Source organism: Oncorhynchus kisutch, unplaced genomic scaffold, assembly GCF_002021735.2.
Source record: "Oncorhynchus kisutch isolate 150728-3 unplaced genomic scaffold, Okis_V2 Okis03b-Okis08b_hom, whole genome shotgun sequence".
Lineage (NCBI taxonomy): Eukaryota > Metazoa > Chordata > Actinopteri > Salmoniformes > Salmonidae > Oncorhynchus > Oncorhynchus kisutch.
In genome coordinates, this window is record NW_022261980.1 from 662077 (window position 1) to 686026 (window position 23950).

Consider the following 23950-nt stretch of genomic DNA (forward strand, 5'->3'; position numbering starts at 1 on the left):
AAATGAGAGTTCAGTTCACTTAACAGGTTTAACTTCAAATGAGGGACACTTTCTTTTTAACTTAAAATGAATCATTAATCACATGAAATATAGAATAATGTTCAGAATGAGTGTCAAAGCAACAGAATAATTAGGGCTTTACAATGATGGAGAAAACCTGGACACATGTTGGGTTCATGGGGCAAATCTTCTTGGAAGTCACAGAGGGGCACAGAGGGACATGTCAACACTTTAGCAAGTCTTAATTCATATTGCATTTTTGTTTGATTAATTGAATTGTATCAATGTAATCTATATTAAACAGCGCTATCTTAAAATATGTTGCAAAAGGTCAAGTCTACAAAACTTAGTCCACTCATAACAGATTCTAGTTTTGAAAACAGAAAACTGTAGAGATCAAAGGTTTCGTCAATGAGAAAATGTACAGAATGTCAGACAAAATCCATCTCGTTCCATCTTCTCCCACTGCCCACCAGTGGGCTTCCTCTCGTCATCATGTTTTGTAGTGAGTGGAAACACCAACAGGATGCTTCACATTTATACAGCCAGTGATATATCGGTCTCATTACTCTATCCGTGCCAATGCAGTAAGTAAGCAGGATTCAGGCGGCCATATTGGATTAGCAATCAACCAAAGTTTAGGGTGTCAAACTAAATTCCTGGAGAGACATGTGTCTGCTGGTTTGTTATTTCCTTTCATTTGTGTCCAATTAAGACCTAGACAACCAGCTGAGGGGAGTTCCTAACTAATCAATGAATTACCTTAATTGATCAATCAGTACAAGGGAGGTGCAAAATTCCGCAGACACCCGACCCCCAAGGACTGGAGTTTGACACATGCTTTAGGCTAATACTCCTAGTTACACAAAGATCCCTATCAAACATATAGGAGATTTGATGCAACAAATAGACAAGACAATATAAAAGACAGGAGTGTATGTAGTTTACTTAAAGAACATTTTAATGACAATCAGTCCAGATGGAGAAGAGAACTGTTGCTGTACAGTCAGAAAGAGACAGCACACCTACATAGAACGACCAGGGACACACTGGGAAAAGAAAAGCTACTTCATTCAACCATGTTGTTTTGACATTAGTTACCAGGTGGTTGTTACAAGTATTATGGTATTTACATAGTGCAAAGGACACACTGGTTGTCATGGCTGCAAAACACACTGATGAGAGTTAGTTACTGAGAAACCTGCACACAGCCAGCGTACATTTTAGTACTAGACACACCGTCGTTATCACCTGTATCAGGGAAGGGCTCAATTCAACTCATTCATATAATCCTCATATAAAACATGGTCAGTTTTCAATTGACATGTGTTTTTTTTCTCAATTACATTTTTTGTCAGTTGAATTTCAATTCACTTCCTGAATTGAAAATGAATTGACCAACTCCTGACTGTCTATTTATTACACAACTCCCTCTCACCCCTCCTTCCTTCATATTGCATATGACCCAGCATGCCACTCCTATACATGGCATCCTCCTCCATCTAATAATACATGACTTGATTTCTATCATTTCCCATCAAATTACATCATCAACTTATGCAGATGTTTTATATCAAATGGCTTTAAGAAAAAGGTGATTGGGGTGTTTAATACACTGTAGTTCAAACATTTTAATTGTTCACATTTTATTTACATGGTTATAACTGGTGAGGTGGATAATTACTTCATGAATATTCAGAGGCTCCTGTGGTGGCTCCTCCCTTTGACCCCTCTGTTACCAGTGAGTCACATGTCCTGGGTCAAGTTAGACTACCTGTCAGCTTCAAACCCAAATAGTCTCTGATAATAGCTAGTTACAGTACATTTACCTGCCCACCCCAACAAACAGGCCCACACTGCCACCGGTCAATGGACTGGGACCTAAACCAAATGAAACCAGAGGCTATAGTAAAACACAGAAGTCAGCTAGCAACAACAACAAACAATCCACTCAGAAAACAACCCCAAACAGATGAACACTTGTCAATATTATCATCAATATTACAGGTTAAAGAGTCTCAGAAACAGCTATACAGGTTATGTACATCAGACATTTGTTCTGGCTTCAGTTACTGTTAGTATATATCATGTGACATGTCATATCATTCATGTTTTCAAGGGACACGCCATAATTTTTTAACACGCCATTTTCACATTAGTAGACATTGGTTTGGTCCTGGAGATAATGACTATGAGGTTAAAAGGTGGTGATATGCCCCTTTAAAATCACACCCAGTGAAAATAATACATGATTACTGAGATGGTTAATGTCAGAAACACATCCTGTAGGTTTGCAAATTACAGCAACTTTCCCGAAATTCCAAGGTTGGAGGATTAGGTATTTTCTGCTTATTCCCAACAGATTCTGTGAACTTTCCAACTGGGATTCCTGGAAAAGTGGGGAATTTTGTAATCCTAACAAGGTTTTAGATCGGTTTTGGGAGACAGAGAAACATGGGAAGGATGACAACAATGTAACATAAGTCTTGATGATGGGACAGAGACACACACACTTATAGCTGTAAACTCTCAGCCCTGCAGGGGCTCAGCAACCTTCTGCTTGGACTGAACCACCAGACCTCCACTATGAATAACCCAGGGATGACAGAGGAGACTTCTCTTCTAGTTAGTCTGTAGTCAGCAGTCTCAGGTCTATCATCTGGAGGGCTCTGTGTCATACAGACAGAGGAGACTTCTCTTCTAGTTAGTCTGTAGTCAGCAGTCTCAGGTCTATCATCTGGAGGGCTGTGTCATACAGACAGAGGGAGACTTCTCTTCTAGTTAGTCTGTAGTCAGCAGTCTCAGGTCTATCATCTGGAGGGCTCTGTGTCATACAGACAGAGGAGACTTCTCTTCTAGTTAGTCTGTAGTCAGCAGTCTCAGGTCTATCATCTGGAGGGCTCTGTGTCATACAGACAGAGGGAGAGTTCCCTTCTAGTTAGTCTGTAGTCAGCAGTCTCAGGTCTATCATCTGGAGGGCTCTGTGTCATACAGACAGAGGGAGACTTCTCTTCTAGTTAGTCTGTAGTCAGCAGTCTCAGGTCTATCATCTGGAGGGCTCTGTGTCATACAGACAGAGGGAGACTTCTCTTCTAGTTAGTCTGTAGTCAGCAGTCTCAGGTCTATCATCTGGAGGGCTCTGTGTCATACAGACAGAGGGAGAGTTCCCTTCTAGTTAGTCTGATGTAAGCAGTCTCACTGACAGGTCTATCATCTGGAGGGCTCTGTCATACAGACAGAGGGAGAGTTCCCTTCTAGTTAGTCTGATGTAAGCAGTCTCACTGACAGGTCTATCATCTGGAGGGCTCTGTGTCATACAGACAGAGGGAGAGTTCCCTTCTAGTTAGTCTGATGCAAGCAGTCTCACTGACAGGACTTCTCTTCTAGTTAGTCTGTAGTCAGCAGTCTCAGGTCTATCATCTGGAGGGTTCTGTGTCATACAGACAGAGGGAGACTTCTCTTCTAGTTAGTCTGTAGTCAGCAGTCTCAGGTCTATCATCTGGAGGGCTCTGTGTCATACAAACAGAGGGAGAGTACCCTTCTAGTTAGTCTGTAGTCAGCAGTCTCAGGTCTATCATCTGGAGGGCTCTGTGTCATACAGACAGAGGGAGAGTTCCCTTCTAGTTAGTCTGATGTAAGCAGTCTCACTGACAGGTCTATCATCTGGAGGGTTCTGCGTCATACAGACAGAGGGGAAGCCTCTCCTCACAGCCTCTTCCTATCCTGGGGAAACCTGGAGTGGTGGGAAGGGAACCAGGCTTCCCTTAGCCAGACCAGACCAGTCAAGCCCATTCCATGTCAGACCAGACCAGTCGATGCCAGACCGACCAGACCAGTTTAGCTGAGGCAGTTGTTCCAGGTCCACATCAGTGAGAGGAGGATGAGAGGAACAGGAGTCCATCAGAGAGACCAGGAGAGATACTGTTGTCTGTAATTTGCAGGTTGGTCTGTGTGTGTGACTGCCCATCTGTGTGTGTGTGGACTGCCTGTGTGTGTGTGTGTGTGTGTGTGTGTGTGTATGTGTATGGTCTGATTCCTGAGATAATGTCTGAAGTCCAAAGTTACAGACAGAGAGAAGAGTTGCTGGTTCAACTGTGAGAAAGAGGGAAAGGGGGGGGAGACAGGTGTGAAGGGGGGGTGATAGAGGTGAAAGAGTGCAGGTTAAGGGAACAGGTGTGAAGGGGGGGGGGTGATAGAGGTGAAAGAGTGCAGGTTAGGGGGACAGGTGTGAAGGGGGGGTGATAGAGGTGAAAGAGTGCAGGTTAAGGGAACAGGTGTGAAGGGGGGGGGGTAATAGAGGTGAAAGAGTGCAGGTTAGGGGGACAGGTGTAAAGGGGGGGGTGGTAGAGGTGAAAGATTGCAGGTTAAGGGAACAGGTGTGAAGGGGGAGGTGATAGAGGTGAAAGAGTGCAGGTTAGGGGGACAGGTGTGAAGGGGGGTGGTAGAGGTGAAAGAGTGCAGGTTAGGGGGACAGGTGTGAAGGGGGGGTGGTAGAGGTGAAAGAGTGCAGGTTAGGGGGACAGGTGTGAAGGGGGGTGATAGAGGTGAAAGAGTGCAGGTTAGGGGGACAGGTGTGAAGGGGGGGTGGTAAAGGTGAAAGAGTGCAGGTTAGGGGGACAGGTGTGAAGGGGGGGTGAGGAAGACAAGTGATGGAGTGTACACAGATGGAGCGACGGAGTGTACACAGATGGAGCGACAGAGTGTACACAGATGGAGCGACAGAGTGTACACAGATGGAGCGACAGAGTGTACACGGATGGAGCGACAGAGTGTACACGGATGGAGCGACAGAGTGTACACAGATGGAGCGACGGAGTGTACACAGATGGAGCGACAGAGTGTACACAGATGGAGCGACAGAGTGTACACAGATGGAGCGACAGAGTGTACACGGATGGAGCGACAGAGTGTACACAGATGGAGCGACAGAGTGTACACAGATGGAGCGACAGAGTGTACACGGATGGAGCGACAGAGTGTACACAGATGGAGCGACAGAGTGTACACAGATGGAGCGACAGAGTGTACACAGATGGAGCGACAGAGTGTACACGGATGGAGCGACAGAGTGTACACAGATGGAGCGACAGAGTGTACACAGATGGAGCGACAGAGTGTACACAGATGGAGCGACAGAGTGTACACAGATGGAGCGACAGAGTGTACACAGATGGAGCGACAGAGTGTACACAGATGGAGCGACAGAGTGTACACAGAGCGAATTTAGCGAGAAACAAAAAAGAGAAAGAGGGATGAATGAGGTCTAATCAGCCAGTGATATTATTGGCCTCCATCTTCTCCAGCCCAGTCTCTGTGACATCAGCAGAATCCAACTCCTCTTCCTCCTCACTCTGCACTCCCTCCTCCTCCTCTTCCTCCTCTTCCTCTGTGCTGTCCTGGCTCTTCCCCAGCTGAAGGTTCTCCAGCGTCTTAGACACCCAGGACTCAATACGGCTGATGACCGCAGGCACCTCCACAGAGATGGGCTCTGGTGTGTACTCTTCCTCCTCCTCCTCCTCTTCCTCTGCCTCCTCCAGCATACCGGGGACCAGGGTGGAGGTGGTGGAGGTGATGGAGGAGTTGAGGAGGTCCCTGCAGCTCCCATCCAAACTGCCCGTCTCCGTGCTCTGCTGGGAGGCCAGCTCCAACCGGTCGTCTGCCCGGCCCTCTTCTCTCTCCCCCGGGCCTGAGCCTGGAGCAGGGACGGCTGCTCTGAGCTGGAGGGTAGTGGAGTAAGGGCTGCGGTTGGTGGTGGTGGAGGAGGGCTGGTTGTCTCTCTGCAACCCAGAGGAAGTAGCAGGATGGCTGGGTTTAGCCTCCACAGGCTCCAGCCCATCTGACGATTCCACCATACTCCTCCAGTTGGTCTCTGAGGAGAGACATTTCAGATTATATTCACATGTAAAGAGAGACCTCTTTGATCTCAGAGATGGGTTCAGAGTCAGGGTTAAAGGTCGGGATCAGGGTCATCTCTTACCGTACTCCTTCTCGTTGATCTCAGAGATGGGTCAGAGTCAGGGTTAAAGGTCGGGACCAGGGTCATCTCTTACCGTACTCCTTCTCGTTGACCTCAGAGATGGGTCAGAGTCAGGGTTAAAGGTCGGGGTCATCTCTTACCGTACTCCTTCTCGTTGACCTCAGAGATGGGTCAGAGTCAGGGTTAAAGGTCGGGGTCATCTCTTACCGTACTCCTTCTCGTTGACCTCAGAGATGGGTCAGAGTCGGGGTTAAAGGTCAGGGTCATCTCTTACCGTACTCCTTCTCGTTGACCTCAGAGATGGGCTCAGAGATGACGGAGCAGAAGGAGATAGCAGAGGCAGCGGAGGGGTTCCTGGAGTGGCCCATGTGGTGGGTGACCTTCTTGACGTTCTTCAGCGCCTCCTCAGCCTGCTCCTGCTCCAGCGCTGACACCATGTCCTTGTAGGACTTACGAGCATCCTCCGTCAGAGACACTAACCGGTTAAACAGACCCTAGAGGAGGAGAGGGAGGGGTGGCGGACGGGGAGAGAGAGACATAACATCAAGACTTTACACACTTCCATTAGCTTTTTGTTACAGTATTAACAGGCGTTATAAACACGCAGACAGGTTGTGTTCAACGTCTTACCTCTGCTCCAGAGAAGTTGAAGACGCCCACCACACTGACAGGCACCAGTTTGTTGACACAGCGTCCCAGAGCCTTCCTACCCAGAGCAAACACAAACGGGATCTCCTGTTCTCTTGCCATGGCTATGACGTTGTACAGAGCCTCATCTAGACCCCCTGGGACATAAAATAACAGTCACTACTACTGTAGAACTACCACTATAAACAGTCCTGTTCTCTGGCCATGGCTATGACGTTGTACAGAGCCTCATCTAGACCCCCTGGGACATAAAATAACAGTCACTACTACTGTAGAACTACCACTATAAACAGTCCTGCTCCCTGGCCATGGCTATGACGTTGTACAGAGCCTCATCTAGACCCCCTGGGACATAAAATAACAGTCACTACTACTGTAGAACTACCACTATAAACAGTCCTGTTCTCTGGCCATGGCTATGACGTTGTACAGAGCCTCATCTAGACCCCCTGGGACATAAAATAACAGTCACTACTACTGTAGAACTACCACTATAAACAGTCCTGCTCCCTGGCCATGGCTATGACGTTGTACAGAGCCTCATCTAGACCCCCTGGGACATAAAATAACAGTCACTACTACTGTAGAACTACCACTATAAACAGTCCTGCTCCCTGGCCATGGCTATGACGTTGTACAGAGCCTCATCTAGACCCCCTGGGACATAAAATAACAGTCACTACTACTGTAGAACTACCACTATAAACAGTCCTGTTCTCTGGCCATGGCTATGACGTTGTACAGAGCCTCATCTAGACCCCCTGGGACATAAAATAACAGTCACTACTACTGTAGAACTACCACTATAAACAGTCCTGTTCTCTGGCCATGGCTATGACGTTGTACAGAGCCTCATCTAGACCCCCTGGGACATAAAATAACAGTCACTACTACTGTAGAACTACCACTATAAACAGTCCTGTTCTCTGGCCATGGCTATGACGTTGTACAGAGCCTCATCTAGACCCCCTGGGACATAAAATAACAGTCACTACTACTGTAGAACTACCACTATAAACAGTCCTGCTCCCTGGCCATGGCTATGACGTTGTACAGAGCCTCATCTAGACCCCCTGGGACATAAAATAACAGTCACTACTACTGTAGAACTACCACTATAAACAGTCCTGCTCCCTGGCCATGGCTATGACGTTCTACAGAGCCTCATCTAGACCCCCTGGGACATAAAATAACAGTCACTACTACTGTAGAACTACCACTATAAACAGTCCTGCTCCCTGGCCATGGCTATGACGTTGTACAGAGCCTCATCTAGACCCCCTGGGACATAAAATAACAGTCACTACTACTGTAGAACTACCACTATAAACAGTCCTGTTCTCTGGCCATGGCTATGACGTTGTACAGAGCCTCATCTAGACCCCCTGGGACATAAAATAACAGTCACTACTACTGTAGAACTACCACTATAAACAGTCCTGTTCTCTGGCCATGGCTATGACGTTGTACAGAGCCTCATCTAGACCCCCTGGGACATAAAATAACAGTCACTACTACTGTAGAACTACCACTATAAACAGTCCTGCTCCCTGGCCATGGCTATGACGTTGTACAGAGCCTCATCTAGACCCCCTGGGACATAAAATAACAGTCACTACTACTGTAGAACTACCACTATAAACAGTCCTGCTCCCTGGCCATGGCTATGACGTTGTACAGAGCCTCATCTAGACCCCCTGGGACATAAAATAACAGTCACTACTACTGTAGAACTACCACTATAAACAGTCCTGTTCTCTGGCCATGGCTATGACGTTGTACAGAGCCTCATCTAGACCCCCTGGGACATAAAATAACAGTCACTACTACTGTAGAACTACCACTATAAACAGTCCTGTTCTCTGGCCATGGCTATGACGTTGTACAGAGCCTCATCTAGACCCCCTGGGACATAAAATAACAGTCACTACTACTGTAGAACTACCACTATAAACAGTCCTGCTCCCTGGCCATGGCTATGACGTTGTACAGAGCCTCATCTAGACCCCCTGGGACATAAAATAACAGTCACTACTACTGTAGAACTACCACTATAAACAGTCCTGCTCCCTGGCCATGGCTATGACGTTGTACAGAGCCTCATCTAGACCCCCTGGGACATAAAATAACAGTCACTACTACTGTAGAACTACCACTATAAACAGTCCTGCTCCCTGGCCATGGCTATGACGTTGTACAGAGCCTCATCTAGACCCCCTGGGACATAAAATAACAGTCACTACTACTGTAGAACTACCACTATAAACAGTCCTGCTCCCTGGCCATGGCTATGACGTTGTACAGAGCCTCATCTAGACCCCCTGGGACATAAAATAACAGTCACTACTACTGTAGAACTACCACTATAAACAGTCCTGTTCTCTGGCCATGGCTATGACGTTGTACAGAGCCTCATCTAGACCCCCTGGGACATAAAATAACAGTCACTACTACTGTAGAACTACCACTATAAACAGTCCTGCTCCCTGGCCATGGCTGTCTATCATGTTTTACAGAGCCTCATCTAGACGCCCTGCAATAGACAACACACAGTCACTAGTTATGTAGAAGATTTGATGCAGCCTGTGCTGAGCATATCAATATGCTGCCGCCCTCTGGTGGACACAAAAGTGGCGATTGGGGATGAACATTTGAAATATTCATCAACTTAGCACGCATTTGGAACCCCACACCCCAAGATCAGGGTGATGTTCAGATAGGCACACTAGCTAAACGCTTAGCAACCGCAAAAACAAAACCCTGTGTTCTTATCGGACCTGGTTGAGTAGTACACTCCGTGGTTCACTGCTTTTCAAAAAACATAACCCAGGATTAATGACAAGAATGACCCCTGACCTTTGGCCTGGATCTTCTCACAGTTGGGTGAGATGAGGACACACTTGATCTTGTGGAGCTTCATGTGTTTGGTGACCTCTCTAAGGCCCATGACCAGTCTGCGTTTGGTCTTGGCTTTGCTGGGGTCCTTCTGATAAACCCTCTCCTGGAACCGGACCAGTTCCTGCAGCAGCATCGTCACACTCTCATCTATCTCTTTATTCAACACCTGGTTACAGTACCTGGAGAGAGAGATACACACACTAATATTATAAACACACACACAGGATAAAACACATTCATCCATCTCCTTATTCAACACCTGGTTACAGTACCTGGAGAGAGAGATACACACACTAATATTATAAACACACACACACACAGGATAAAACACATTCATCTATCTCCTTATTCAACACCTGGTTACAGTACCTGGAGAGAGAGAAACACACACTAATATTATAAACACACACACACACACAGGATAAAACACATTCATCTATCTCCTTATTCAACACCTGGTTACAGTACCTGGAGAGAGAGAAACACACACTAATATTATAAACACACACACACACACAGGATAAAACACATTCATCTATCTCCTTATTCAACACCTGGTTACAGTACCTGGAGAGAGAGAAACACACACTAATATTATAAACACACACACACACAGGATAAAACACATTCATCCATCTCCTTATTCAACACCTGGTTACAGTACCTGGAGAGAGAGAAACACACACTAATATTATAAACACACACACAGGATAAAACACATTCATCCATCTCCTTATTCAACACCTGGAGACAGAGAGAGACTAATATTAAAACATACACCAGACTGTTAAACAGCCGTCACTAACACAGAGAGGCTGCTGCCCACATACAGACTTGAAATCATTGGCCACATTAATAAATGGATCACTAGTCCCTTTAATAATGTTTACATATCTTACATACTCATCTTATATGTAAACTCAGCAAAAAAAGAAACATTCCTTTTTCAGGACACTGTCCAAATAACTTCACAGATCTTCATTATAAAAGGGTTTAAACACCATTTCCCATGCTTGTTCAATAAACCATAAACAATTAATGAACATGGAGCTGTGGAACGGTCGTTAAGACAATAACAGCTTACAGACGGTAGGCAATGAAAACTTAGGACACTAAAGAGGCCTTTCTACTGACTCTGAAAAACAACAAAAGAAAGATGCCCAGGGTCCCTACTCATCTGCGTGAACGTGCCTTAGGCATGCTGCAAGGAGGCATGAGGACTGCAGATGTGGCCAGGGAAATAAATTGCAATGTCCGTACTGTGAGACACCTAAGACAGCGCTACAGGGAGACAGGACCGACAGCTGATCATCCTCGCAGTGGCAGATCACGTGTAACAACAACTGCACAGGATCGGTACATCCGAACATCACACCTGCGGACAGGTACAGGATGGCAACAACAACTGCCCGAGTTACACCAGGAACGCACAATCCCTCCATCAGTGCTCAGACTGTCCGCAATATGCTGAGAGAGGCTGGACTGAGGGCTTGTAGGCCTGTTGTAAGGCAGGTCCTCACCAGACATCACCTGCAACATTGTCGCCTAAACAGGAATGTCAGTGTTCTGCCATGGCCAGCGAAGTGCAAGGATCTCAATCCCATTGAGCAAGTCCGGGACCTGTTGGATCGGAGGGTGAGGGCTAGTGCCATTCCCCCCAGAAATGTCTGGGAACTTACAGGTGCCTTGGTTGAAGAGTGGGGTAACATCTCACAGCAAGAACAGGCAAATCTGGTGCAGACCATGAGGAGGAGATACAGCTGGTGGCCACACCAGCTACAGATACAGCTGGTGGCCACACCAGCTACTGACTGTTACTTTTGATTTTGCCCCCCCCCCCCCTTTGTTAGGGAAACATTATTCCATTTCTGTTAGTCACATGTCTGTGGAACTTGTTCAGTTTATGTCTCAGTTGTTGAATCTTGTTATGTTCATACAAATATTTACACATACTAAGTTTGCTGAAAATAAACACAGTTGCCAGTGAGAGGACATTTCTTTTTTTTGCTGAGTTTATATACTGTATGTTAAGCCATCTACAGCATCTTGCCTATGCCGCTCGGTCATCCCTCATACAAATATTTATATGTATATATTCTTATTCCATTCCTTTACTTAGATATGTGTCTTAGGTAGTCGTTGTGGAATTGTTAGATATCACTGCACTGTCGGAACTAGTCTCTAGACTTGCATTAACATCTGCTAACCATCTCCTTATTCAACACCAGGTACAGTACTTGGAGACAGTGATAGAGAGAGGGACTAGGGTTAGGTAACACTTGGAGACAGTGAGAGAAAGAGGGACTAGGGTTAGGTAACACTTGGAGACAGTGAGAGAGGGACTAGGGTTGGGAAACACTTGGAGACAGTGAGAGAGGGACTAGGGTTAGGAAACACTTGGAGACAGTGATAGAGAGGGGGACTAGGGTTAGGTAACACTTGGAGACAGTGATAGAGAGGGGGACTAGGGTTAGGTAACACTTGGAGACAGTGATAGAGAGGGGGACTAGGGTTAGGTAACACTTGGAGACAGTGAGAGAGAGGGGGAATGGGGTTAGGTAACACTTGGAGACAGTGATAGAGGGAATAGGGTTAGGTAACACTTGGAGACAGTGAGAGAGCGGGGGACTAGGGTTAGGTAACACTTGGAGAGAGTGATAGAGAGAGGGACTAAAGTTAGGTAACACTTGGAGACAGTGAGAGAGAGAGGGACTAGGGTTAGGTAACACTTGGAGACAGTGAGAGAGAGAGGGACTAGGGTTAGGTAACACTTGGAGACAGTGATAGAGGGACTAGGGTTAGGTAACACTTGGAGACAGTGAGAGAGAGAGGGACTATGGTTAGGAAACACTTGGAGACAGTGAGAGAGTGAGAGAGGGACTAGGGTTAGGTAACACTTGGAGACAGTGAGAGAGAGAGGGACTAGGGTTAGGTAACACTTGGAGACAGTGATAGAGAGAGGGACTAAGGTTAGGAAACACTTGGAGACAGTGAGAGAGAGAGGGACTAGGGTTAGGTAACACTTGGAGACAGTGAGAGAGAGAGGGACTAGGGTTAGGTAACACTTGGAGACAGTGAGAGAGAGAGGGACTAGGGTTAGGTAACACTTGGAGACAGTGATAGAGGGACTAGGGTTAGGTAACACTTGGAGACAGTGAGAGAGAGAGGGACTATGGTTAGGAAACACTTGGAGACAGTGAGAGAGTGAGAGAGGGACTAGGGTTAGGTAACACTTGGAGACAGTGAGAGAGAGGGGGACTAGGGTTAGGTAACACTTGGAGACAGTGATAGAGGGAATAGGGTTAGGTAACACTTGGAGACAGTGATAGAGAGACTAGGGTTAGGTAACACTTGGAGACAGTGATAGAGAGAGGGACTAAGGTTAGGAAACACTTGGAGACAGTGAGAGAGAGAGGGACTAGGGTTAGGTAACACTTGGAGACAGTGAGAGAGAGAGGGACTAGGGTTAGGTAACACTTGGAGACAGTGATAGAGAGAGGGACTAAAGTTAGGTAACACTTGGAGACAGTGAGAGAGAGAGGGACTAGGGTTAGGTAACACTTGGAGACAGTGAGAGAGAGAGGGACTAGGGTTAGGTAACACTTGGAGACAGTGATAGAGGGACTAGGGTTAGGTAACACTTGGAGACAGTGAGAGAGAGAGGGACTATGGTTAGGAAACACTTGGAGACAGTGAGAGAGCGAGGGACTAGGGTTAGGTAACACTTGGAGACAGTGAGAGAGAGAGGGACTAGGGTTAGGTAACACTTGGAGACAGTGATAGAGGGACTAGGGTTAGGTAACACTTGGAGACAGTGATAGAGGGACTAGGGTTAGGTAACACTTGGAGACAGTGAGAGAGAGAGGGACTATGGTTAGGAAACACTTGGAGACAGTGAGAGAGTGAGAGAGGGACTAGGGTTAGGTAACACTTGGAGACAGTGAGAGAGAGGGGGACTAGGGTTAGGAACTAGAAGCACAAGCATTTCTCTAGACTTGCATTAACATCTGCTAACCATCTCCTTATTCAACACCAGGTACAGTACTTGGAGACAGTGATAGAGAGAGGGACTAGGGTTAGGTAACACTTGGAGACAGTGAGAGAAAGAGGGACTAGGGTTAGGTAACACTTGGAGACAGTGAGAGAGGGACTAGGGTTGGGAAACACTTGGAGACAGTGAGAGAGGGACTAGGGTTAGGAAACACTTGGAGACAGTGAGAGAGAGAGGGACTAAGGTTAGGTAACACTTGGAGACAGTGAGAGAGAGAGGGACTAGGGTTAGGTAACACTTGGAGACAGTGATAGAGAGAGGGACTAAGGTTAGGTAACACTTGGAGACAGTGAGAGAGAGGGACTAGGGTTAGGTAACACTTGGAGACAGTGAGAGAGAGGGGGAATGGGGTTAGGTAACACTTGGAGACAGTGATAGAGGGAATAGGGTTAGGTAACACTTGGAGACAGTGATAGAGAGACTAGGGTTAGGTAACACTTGGAGACAGTGATAGAGAGAGGGACTAAGGTTAGGAAACACTTGGAGACAGTGAGAGAGAGAGGGACTAGGGTTAGGTAACACTTGGAGACAGTGAGAGAGAGAGGGACTAGGGTTAGGTAACACTTGGAGACAGTGAGAGAGCGGGGGACTAGGGTTAGGTAACACTTGGAGACAGTGAGAGAGAGAGGGACTAGGGTTAGGTAACACTTGGAGACAGTGATAGAGGGACTAGGGTTAGGTAACACTTGGAGACAGTGAGAGAGAGAGGGACTATGGTTAGGAAACACTTGGAGACAGTGAGAGAGAGAGGGACTATGGTTAGGAAACACTTGGAGACAGTGAGAGAGTGAGAGAGGGACTAGGGTTAGGTAACACTTGGAGACAGTGATAGAGGGAATAGGGTTAGGTAACACTTGGAGACAGTGATAGAGAGACTAGGGTTAGGTAACACTTGGAGACAGTGATAGAGAGAGGGACTAAGGTTAGGAAACACTTGGAGACAGTGAGAGAGCGAGGGACTAGGGTTAGGTAACACTTGGAGACAGTGATAGAGGGACTAGGGTTAGGTAACACTTGGAGACAGTGAGAGAGAGAGGGACTATGGTTAGGAAACACTTGGAGACAGTGAGAGAGAGAGGGACTAGGGTTAGGTAACACTTGGAGACAGTGAGAGAGTGAGAGAGGGAATAGGGTTAGGTAACACTTGGAGACAGTGAGAGAGAGGGGGACTAGGGTTAGGTAACACTTGGAGACAGTGATAGAGCGAATAGGGTTAGGTAACACTTGGAGACAGTGATAGAGAGACTAGGGTTAGGTAACACTTGGAGACAGTGATAGAGAGAGGGACTAAGGTTAGGAAACACTTGGAGACAGTGAGAGAGCGAGGGACTAGGGTTAGGTAACACTTGGAGACAGTGAGAGAGAGAGGGACTAGGGTTAGGTAACACTTGGAGACAGTGATAGAGGGACTAGGGTTAGGTAACACTTGGAGACAGTGAGAGAGAGAGGGACTATGGTTAGGAAACACTTGGAGACAGTGAGAGAGTGAGAGAGGGACTAGGGTTAGGTAACACTTGGAGACAGTGAGAGAGAGGGGGACTAGGGTTAGGAACTAGAAGCACAAGCATTTCTCTAGACTTGCATTAACATCTGCTAACCATCTCCTTATTCAACACCAGGTACAGTACTTGGAGACAGTGATAGAGAGAGGGACTAGGGTTAGGTAACACTTGGAGACAGTGAGAGAAAGAGGGACTAGGGTTAGGTAACACTTGGAGACAGTGAGAGAGGGACTAGGGTTGGGAAACACTTGGAGACAGTGAGAGAGGGACTAGGGTTAGGAAACACTTGGAGACAGTGAGAGAGAGAGGGACTAAGGTTAGGTAACACTTGGAGACAGTGAGAGAGAGAGGGACTAGGGTTAGGTAACACTTGGAGACAGTGATAGAGGGACTAGGGTTAGGTAACACTTGGAGACAGTGATAGAGAGACTAGGGTTAGGTAACACTTGGAGACAGTGATAGAGAGAGGGACTAAGGTTAGGAAACACTTGGAGACAGTGAGAGAGAGAGGGACTAGGGTTAGGTAACACTTGGAGACAGTGAGAGAGAGAGGGACTAGGGTTAGGTAACACTTGGAGACAGTGATAGAGAGAGGGACTAGGGTTAGGTAACACTTGGAGACAGTGATAGAGAGAGGGACTAAGGTTAGGAAACACTTGGAGACAGTGAGAGAGAGAGGGACTAGGGTTAGGTAACACTTGGAGACAGTGAGAGAGCGGGGGACTAGGGTTAGGTAACACTTGGAGACAGTGATAGAGAGAGGGACTAAAGTTAGGTAACACTTGGAGACAGTGAGAGAGAGAGGGACTAGGGTTAGGTAACACTTGGAGACAGTGAGAGAGAGAGGGACTAGGGTTAGGTAACACTTGGAGACAGTGATAGAGGGACTAGGGTTAGGTAACACTTGGAGACAGTGAGAGAGAGAGGGACTATGGTTAGGAAACACTTGGAGACAGTGAGAGAGTGAGAGAGGGACTAGGGTTAGGTAACACTTGGAGACAGTGAGAGAGAGGGGGACTAGGGTTAGGTAACACTTGGAGACAGTGATAGAGGGAATAGGGTTAGGTAACACTTGGAGACAGTGATAGAGAGACTAGGGTTAGGTAACACTTGGAGACAGTGATAGAGAGAGGGACTAAGGTTAGGAAACACTTGGAGACAGTGAGAGAGCGAGGGACTAGGGTTAGGTAACACTTGGAGACAGTGAGAGAGAGAGGGACTAGGGTTAGGTAACACTTGGAGACAGTGAGAGAGAGAGGGACTATGGTTAGGAAACACTTGGAGACAGTGAGAGAGTGAGAGAGGGACTAGGGTTAGGTAACACTTGGAGACAGTGAGAGAGAGGGGGACTAGGGTTAGGTAACACTTGGAGACAGTGATAGAGAGAGGGACTAAGGTTAGGTAACACTTGGAGACAGTGAGAGAGAGAGGGACTAGGGTTAGGTAACACTTGGAGACAGTGAGAGAGAGAGGGACTAGGGTTAGGTAACACTTGGAGACAGTGATAGAGAGAGGGACTAGGGTTAGGTAACACTTGGAGACAGTGAGAGAGGGACTAGGGTTAGGAAACACTTGGAGACAGTGATAGAGGGACTAGGGTTAGGTAACACTTGGAGACAGTGATAGAGAGAGGGACTAGGGTTAGGTAACACTTGGAAACAGTGATAGAGAGAGGGACTAGGGTTAGGTAACACTTGGAGACAGTGAGAGAAAGAGGGACTAGGGTTAGGTAACACTTGGAGACAGTGAGAGAGGGACTAGGGTTGGGAAACACTTGGAGACAGTGAGAGAGGGACTAGGGTTAGGAAACACTTGGAGACAGTGAGAGAGAGAGGGACTAAGGTTAGGTAACACTTGGAGACAGTGAGAGAGAGAGGGACTAGGGTTAGGTAACACTTGGAGACAGTGATAGAGGGACTAGGGTTAGGTAACACTTGGAGACAGTGATAGAGAGACTAGGGTTAGGTAACACTTGGAGACAGTGATAGAGAGAGGGACTAAGGTTAGGAAACACTTGGAGACAGTGAGAGAGAGAGGGACTAGGGTTAGGTAACACTTGGAGACAGTGAGAGAGAGAGGGACTAGGGTTAGGTAACACTTGGAGACAGTGATAGAGAGAGGGACTAGGGTTAGGTAACACTTGGAGACAGTGATAGAGAGAGGGACTAAGGTTAGGAAACACTTGGAGACAGTGAGAGAGAGAGGGACTAGGGTTAGGTAACACTTGGAGACAGTGAGAGAGCGGGGGACTAGGGTTAGGTAACACTTGGAGACAGTGATAGAGAGAGGGACTAAAGTTAGGTAACACTTGGAGACAGTGAGAGAGAGAGGGACTAGGGTTAGGTAACACTTGGAGACAGTGAGAGAGAGAGGGACTAGGGTTAGGTAACACTTGGAGACAGTGATAGAGGGACTAGGGTTAGGTAACACTTGGAGACAGTGAGAGAGAGAGGGACTATGGTTAGGAAACACTTGGAGACAGTGAGAGAGTGAGAGAGGGACTAGGGTTAGGTAACACTTGGAGACAGTGAGAGAGAGGGGGACTAGGGTTAGGTAACACTTGGAGACAGTGATAGAGGGAATAGGGTTAGGTAACACTTGGAGACAGTGATAGAGAGACTAGGGTTAGGTAACACTTGGAGACAGTGATAGAGAGAGGGACTAAGGTTAGGAAACACTTGGAGACAGTGAGAGAGCGAGGGACTAGGGTTAGGTAACACTTGGAGACAGTGAGAGAGAGAGGGACTAGGGTTAGGTAACACTTGGAGACAGTGAGAGAGAGAGGGACTATGGTTAGGAAACACTTGGAGACAGTGAGAGAGTGAGAGAGGGACTAGGGTTAGGTAACACTTGGAGACAGTGAGAGAGAGGGGGACTAGGGTTAGGTAACACTTGGAGACAGTGATAGAGAGAGGGACTAAGGTTAGGTAACACTTGGAGACAGTGAGAGAGAGAGGGACTAGGGTTAGGTAACACTTGGAGACAGTGAGAGAGAGAGGGACTAGGGTTAGGTAACACTTGGAGACAGTGATAGAGAGAGGGACTAGGGTTAGGTAACACTTGGAGACAGTGAGAGAGGGACTAGGGTTAGGAAACACTTGGAGACAGTGATAGAGGGACTAGGGTTAGGTAACACTTGGAGACAGTGATAGAGAGAGGGACTAGGGTTAGGTAACACTTGGAAACAGTGATAGAGAGAGGGACTAGGGTTAGGTAACACTTGGAGACAGTGAGAGAGGGACTAGGGTTAGGAAACACTTGGAGACAGTGAGAGAGGGACTAGGGTTAGGAAACACTTGGAGACAGTGAGAGAGAGAGGGACTAGGGTTAGGTAACACTTGGAGACAGTGATAGAGAGAGGGACTAAGGTTAGGTAACACTTGGAGACAGTGAGAGAGAGAGGGACTAAGGTTAGGTAACACTTGGAGACAGTGAGAGAGAGAGGGACTAGGGTTAGGTAACACTTGGAGACAGTGAGAGAGGGACTAGGGATAGGTAACACTTGGAGACAGTGATAGAGGGACTGGGGTTAGGTAACACTTGGAGACAGTGATAGAGAGAGAGACTAGGGTTAGGTAACACTTGGAGACAGTGATAGAGGGACTAGGGTTAGGTAACACTTGGAGACAGTGAGAGAGAGAGGGACTAGGGTTAGGTAACACTTGGAGACAGAGAGAGAGAGAGAGAGACTAGGGTTAGTTAACACTTGGAGACAGTGATAGAGGGACTAGGGTTAGGTAACACTTGGAGACAGTGAGAGAGAGAGACTAGGGTTAGGTAACACTTGGAGACAGTGATAGAGAGAGAGACTAGGGTTAGGTAACACTTGGAGACAGTGATAGAGAGAGAGACTAGGGTTAGGTAACACTAGGGGAGGCCTCTTCAACGATATGCTACTCCAAATATTGCAATATCCAATATAATCGTTTTGCACCGTTAATGACTCCATCATTCCAGACTGTGCAATTAAAAAAAATCTTATTTACGATATTAGTCACATTATCATTAAATAATCATAGTATGGCAAAAACAATAAGGCTTAGTTCATTAATTTAGCCTTAAAAATGCACTGTTTTGATTTGTACATTTCAATTAGAGTACAGTCTTGCACATCACAATATTCGATTTAATCATATATCGGCCCAACACTAAGAGGAACACACACAATCAGGTTAACACACACACAACAATATTAGAAAACACTCACATGCATACATCGACCAATATTATAAAACACACACACCATTGTGTAGTTCAGTAGTTTCCAACTCCAGTCCAACAGCACAGTTTTGTTGTAGCTCCAGACAAACACCTGATTCAACTAATCATCATCCCCTCAATGAGTTGAATCAGGTGAGTTTGTCCGGGGCTACAACAACGTGTACTGTTGGGGGGACTGGAGGAGGGAAACACTGGTGTAGATATGGTATGGTGTGAGGAAGAGAGGAGAGGCATAGAGAGGTCGTAGGATGTCTGACACAGTGCTTAAGGGCTGAGACAAAGGGCCTACAACCCAAGACATTAAGAAACAAAGCAGTGCCTGTCTGTGTGTACGTACAAGTCCTAATTGTATAGCCCTGCTCTAAACATCCATTGGGCGGATTGATATTTATGTTACTAAATGCTTCTGTGTTGCAAACCCACCAAATGAGTTTGTGACATTTGAACCACTAGGATTCTCATTACCAAGCAATTTCTCTCTGTGTGAGTGAGTGAGTGAGTGAGTGAGAGAGAGACTCACTCTCTGAAGCGGCGGCTGTGTATCTTGGTAATGGCGTTAGAGGCCATGGGGCTGCCGATGCCAGAGGAGCCAGGGGAACCCTGGGAAACTGGCGTGATGCTGTACGGAGAGTTCTGACTGGCCGGGGACAGGGACGCGTCATCACTGGGCACGCTCAGACCGTTCTCTACAGAAAACAGACGGAGCAGAATATCACAGGGGGGTAAATTAGACAACACCACGTCACACCACAGATCAGTAGGACCATTAGGTTTGCAAGAATTCACTTTAAGACCAAGGGAATGGTCTAAAATGAGCAAACTCTGCCAAGGTCCCGTGTGAGGTCATCAGTGAAGTGTAGCTCCTCCTCTCTCTTACCCCTGACCCTGTACCTACCCTCCTGAGAGGCAGGTTCCCGTGTGAGGTCATCAGTGAAGTGTAGCTCCTCTTCTCCCTGTTCTTCCTGGCTGGCAGCAATCTGATCAACACCCCCCTTCCCCCTCTTCCCCTCACGCTCCTTCAGAATGATCTACACAGAGAGAACAGAGACTGGGTTAGATCAACACACCCCTTCCCCCTCACGCTCCTTCAGAATGATCTACACAGAGAGAACAGAGACTGGGTTAGATCAACACACCCCTTCAACCTCCTTCAGAATGATCTACACAGAGAGAACAGAGACTGGGTTAGATCAACACACCCCTTCCCCCTCACGCTCCTTCAGAATGATCTACACAGAGAGAACAGAGACTGGGTTAGATCAACACACCCCTTCCCCCTCACGCTCCTTCAGAATGATCTACACAGAGAGAACAGAGACTGGGTTAGATCAACACACCCCTTCCCCCTCACGCTCCTTCAGAATGATCTACACAGAGAGAACAGAGACTGGGTTAGACCAACACACCCCTTCAACCTCCTTCAGAATGATCTACACAGAGAGAACAGAGACTGGGTTAGACCAACACACCCCTTCCCCCTCACGCTCCTTCAGAATGATCTACACAGAGAGAACAGAAACTGGGTTAGACCAACACACCCCTTCCCCCTCACACTCCTTCAGAATGATCTACACAGAGAGAACAGAGACTGGGTTAGATCAACACACCCCTTCCCCCTCACGCTCCTTCAGAATGATCTACACAGAGAGAACAGAGACTGGGTTAGACCAACACACCCCTTCCCCCTCAGACACACATTGAGATCTATCCTCTCACCTTCTTCAGGGCGGTGGGTCGTTTGACTTTAGGGATCTCTCTCTCCTTCCCTCTCTTCAGGCGTGGAGCGCTGGAGTCCAGCATGTTGAGGGGGGCAGAGTGGGCCTGCTGGGCCTTCAACATTGATACTATACCTGACCCTGCTCCCGACCCGGCACCTTGCCCTGAACCATGGAACGGGGCTGCTGTACCCACTGGAGAGAGAGAGACAGAAGTCAGAGAGAGCGAGAGAGAGAGGGCAGTCAGAGAGAGAGAGAGAGTGACGGTGCAGTGTATGTGTGCGGTGCGGTGTGTGTGTGTGCGGGTGCGTGCGGTGTGTGTGGTATGTGCGCTGTGTGTGTGTGCGGTGTGTGTGGGGTGCAGTGTGTGTGGGGTGCAGTGTGTGTGGGGTGCAGTGTGTGCGGTGCGGTGTGTGCGGTGCGTGTGGGATGGGGGGGCGTGTGTGGGTGTGGTGCGTTGTGTGTGTGTGTGTGTGTGGTGCATGTGTGTGTGTGTGTGTGTGTGGGGTGCGGTGTGTGTGTGTGTGTGGGGTGCGGTGTGTGTGGGTGCGGTGTGTGTGTGTGTGTGTGGTGTGTGTGTGTGTGCGGTGCATGTGTGCAGTGTGTACCTGTGAAGGACAGTGGTTTAGTATTGGTTATTTGTCTAGCCTTCATGGCCTGCTGCTGTTTCTCCAGAGCAGCCAGCATGTCTCCCAGGTCCAACTGGACTGGAGTCTTACTCTTCTTCCCTGCTGCTTTGGTCAGTGCCTCCTACAGGGAACAGCAACACTGGCTCAGCACACTCATAGTAGTACAATACAACTAGCAACCGTTTTTCCATTATAGTCCTGCACTATGTCTAGCTGACAGTGCATGCTGGTATCTGTAGTTTCCTAGCTAGCTAAGATATTGTATGTTGGTACCTGTAGTTTCCTAGAAAGCTAACAGAGTGCATGCTGGTACCTGTAGTTTCCTCTGCTCCATGCTGATCTCAGAGTACTCCTGCGCTGTAGCCAGGGCAGCGGCCAGGGCCTTCTTCCTCTGACTCTTGGCCCTCTTGGGGACGGAGGTGGTGATGGGGATGGGGGTCTGGACGATGTTGATGGGAGAGTTCTCTGGAAGGTTATCCAGCTGGAGAGAGGAGGGGGGTTTACTACAGGATAGATTGTTTTGTGGTCAACCTTTACTAACTTTGGTGCAACCCCCCCCCCCCCCCCAAAAAAAAAAACAAGTGAAATTCTCAAGGAAGGAAGGAAGGGAGGGAGGAAGGATTAGCCGGTCTCTCACCAGGTTCTTGGTTAGTTTGGTCTGGTGTTGGTTCTGGGAAGGGTTAGGGTCTGGTTTGATGTTCCTCTGTGCCCCTCCTGAGACCAGCTCTGGAAACTCATCCTCATCCTGAAACAGACTTTAGAATTGACCAAACACCTAACTTGTACATCTCTATCATACCATTACACACTGACTGAGAACTAGTTCACACAATACCGCCTTCACAATACCTTCTCTACATCTACAGCCTCACTAACTCCTAATACACACTGACTGAGGACTAGTTCACACAATACCTTCTCTACATCTACAGCCTCACTAACTCCTAATACACACTGACTGAGGACTAGTTCACACAATACCTTCTCTACATCTACAGCCTCACTAACTCCTAATACACACTGACTGAGGACTAGTTCACACAATACCTTCACTACATCTACAGCCTCACTAACTCCTAATACACACTGACTGAGGACTAGTTCACACAATACCTTCTCTACATCTACAGCCTCACTAACTCCTAATACACACTGACTGAGGACTAGTTCACACAATACCTTCTCTACATCTACAGCCTCACTAACTCCTAATACACACTGACTGAGGACTAGTTCACACAATACCTTCTCTACATCTACAGCCTCACTAACTCCTAATACACACTGACTGAGGACTAGTTCACACAATACCTTCTCTACATCTACAGCCTCACTAACTCCTAATACACATTGACTGAGGACTAGTTCACACAATACCTTCTCTACATCTACAGCCTCACTAACTCCTAATACACACTGACTGAGGACTAGGTCACACAATACCTTCTCTACATCTACAGCCTCACTAACTCCTAATACACACTGACTGAGGACTAGTTCACACAATACCTTCTCTACATCTACAGCCTCACTAACTCCTAATACACACTGACTGTGGACTAGTTCACACAATACCTTCACTACATCTACAGCCTCACTAACTCCTAATACACACTGACTGAGGACTAGTTCACACAATTCCTTCTCTACATCTACAGCCTCACTAACTCCTAATACACACTGACTGAGGACTAGTTCACACAATACCTTCTCTACATCTACAGCCTCACTAACTCCTAATACACACTGACTGAGGACTAGTTCACACAATACCTTCTCTACATCTACAGCCTCACTAACTCCTAATACACACTGACTGAGGACTAGTTCACACAATACCTTCACTACATCTACAGCCTCACTAACTCCTAATACACACTGACTGAGGACTAGTTCACACAATACCTTCTCTACATCTACAGCCTCACTAACTCCTAATACACACTGACTGAGGACTAGTTCACACAATACCTTCTCTACATCTACAGCCTCACTAACTCCTAATACACACTGACTGAGGACTAGTTCACACAATACCTTCTCTACATCTACAGCCTCACTAACACCTAATACACACTGACTGAGGACTAGTTCACACAATACCTTCTCTACATCTACAGCCTCACTAACTCCTAATACACACTGACTGAGGACTAGTTCACACAATACCTTCTCTACATCTACAGCCTCACTAACTCCTAATACACACTGACTGAGGACTAGTTCACACAATACCTTCTCTACATCTACAGCCTCACTAACTCCTAATACACACTGACTGAGGACTAGTTCACACAATACCTTCTCTA

The 23950-nt window shown here is 47.2% G+C and overlaps 2 protein-coding genes across 5 annotated transcripts in view; both read right to left on the minus strand.

Moving 5' to 3' along the window:
* Positions 1-926: 926 nt before the first annotated feature.
* secisbp2l (SECIS binding protein 2-like) overlaps positions 927-23950 on the minus strand; it is a gene marked incomplete at its 5' end in the record, with an annotated part of 33658 nt that continues 10634 nt past the window's right edge. For all 4 annotated transcript variants that reach the window (XM_031812517.1, XM_031812516.1, XM_031812515.1 and 1 more), the window contains 10 exon segments: positions 927-5869; positions 6252-6471; positions 6608-6762; positions 9482-9702; positions 19818-19983; positions 20193-20325; positions 21014-21207; positions 21621-21762; positions 21955-22122; positions 22279-22386. In XM_031812517.1, the coding sequence (XP_031668377.1) occupies positions 5268-5869; positions 6252-6471; positions 6608-6762; positions 9482-9702; positions 19818-19983; positions 20193-20325; positions 21014-21207; positions 21621-21762; positions 21955-22122; positions 22279-22386 (2109 nt within the window).
* LOC116359604 (uncharacterized) overlaps positions 22410-23950 on the minus strand; it is a 2032-nt gene continuing 491 nt past the window's right edge. Inside the window, exons 1-2 of the mRNA XM_031812518.1 lie at positions 22557-23950; positions 22410-22490 (exon numbers count right to left, since the gene is read on the minus strand). The exon at positions 22557-23950 is cut by the window's right edge and continues 491 nt beyond it. Of these exons, the coding sequence (XP_031668378.1) occupies positions 22482-22490; positions 22557-23950 (1403 nt within the window). The 3' untranslated portion in view covers positions 22410-22481. The remainder of the gene's footprint in view (positions 22491-22556) is intronic.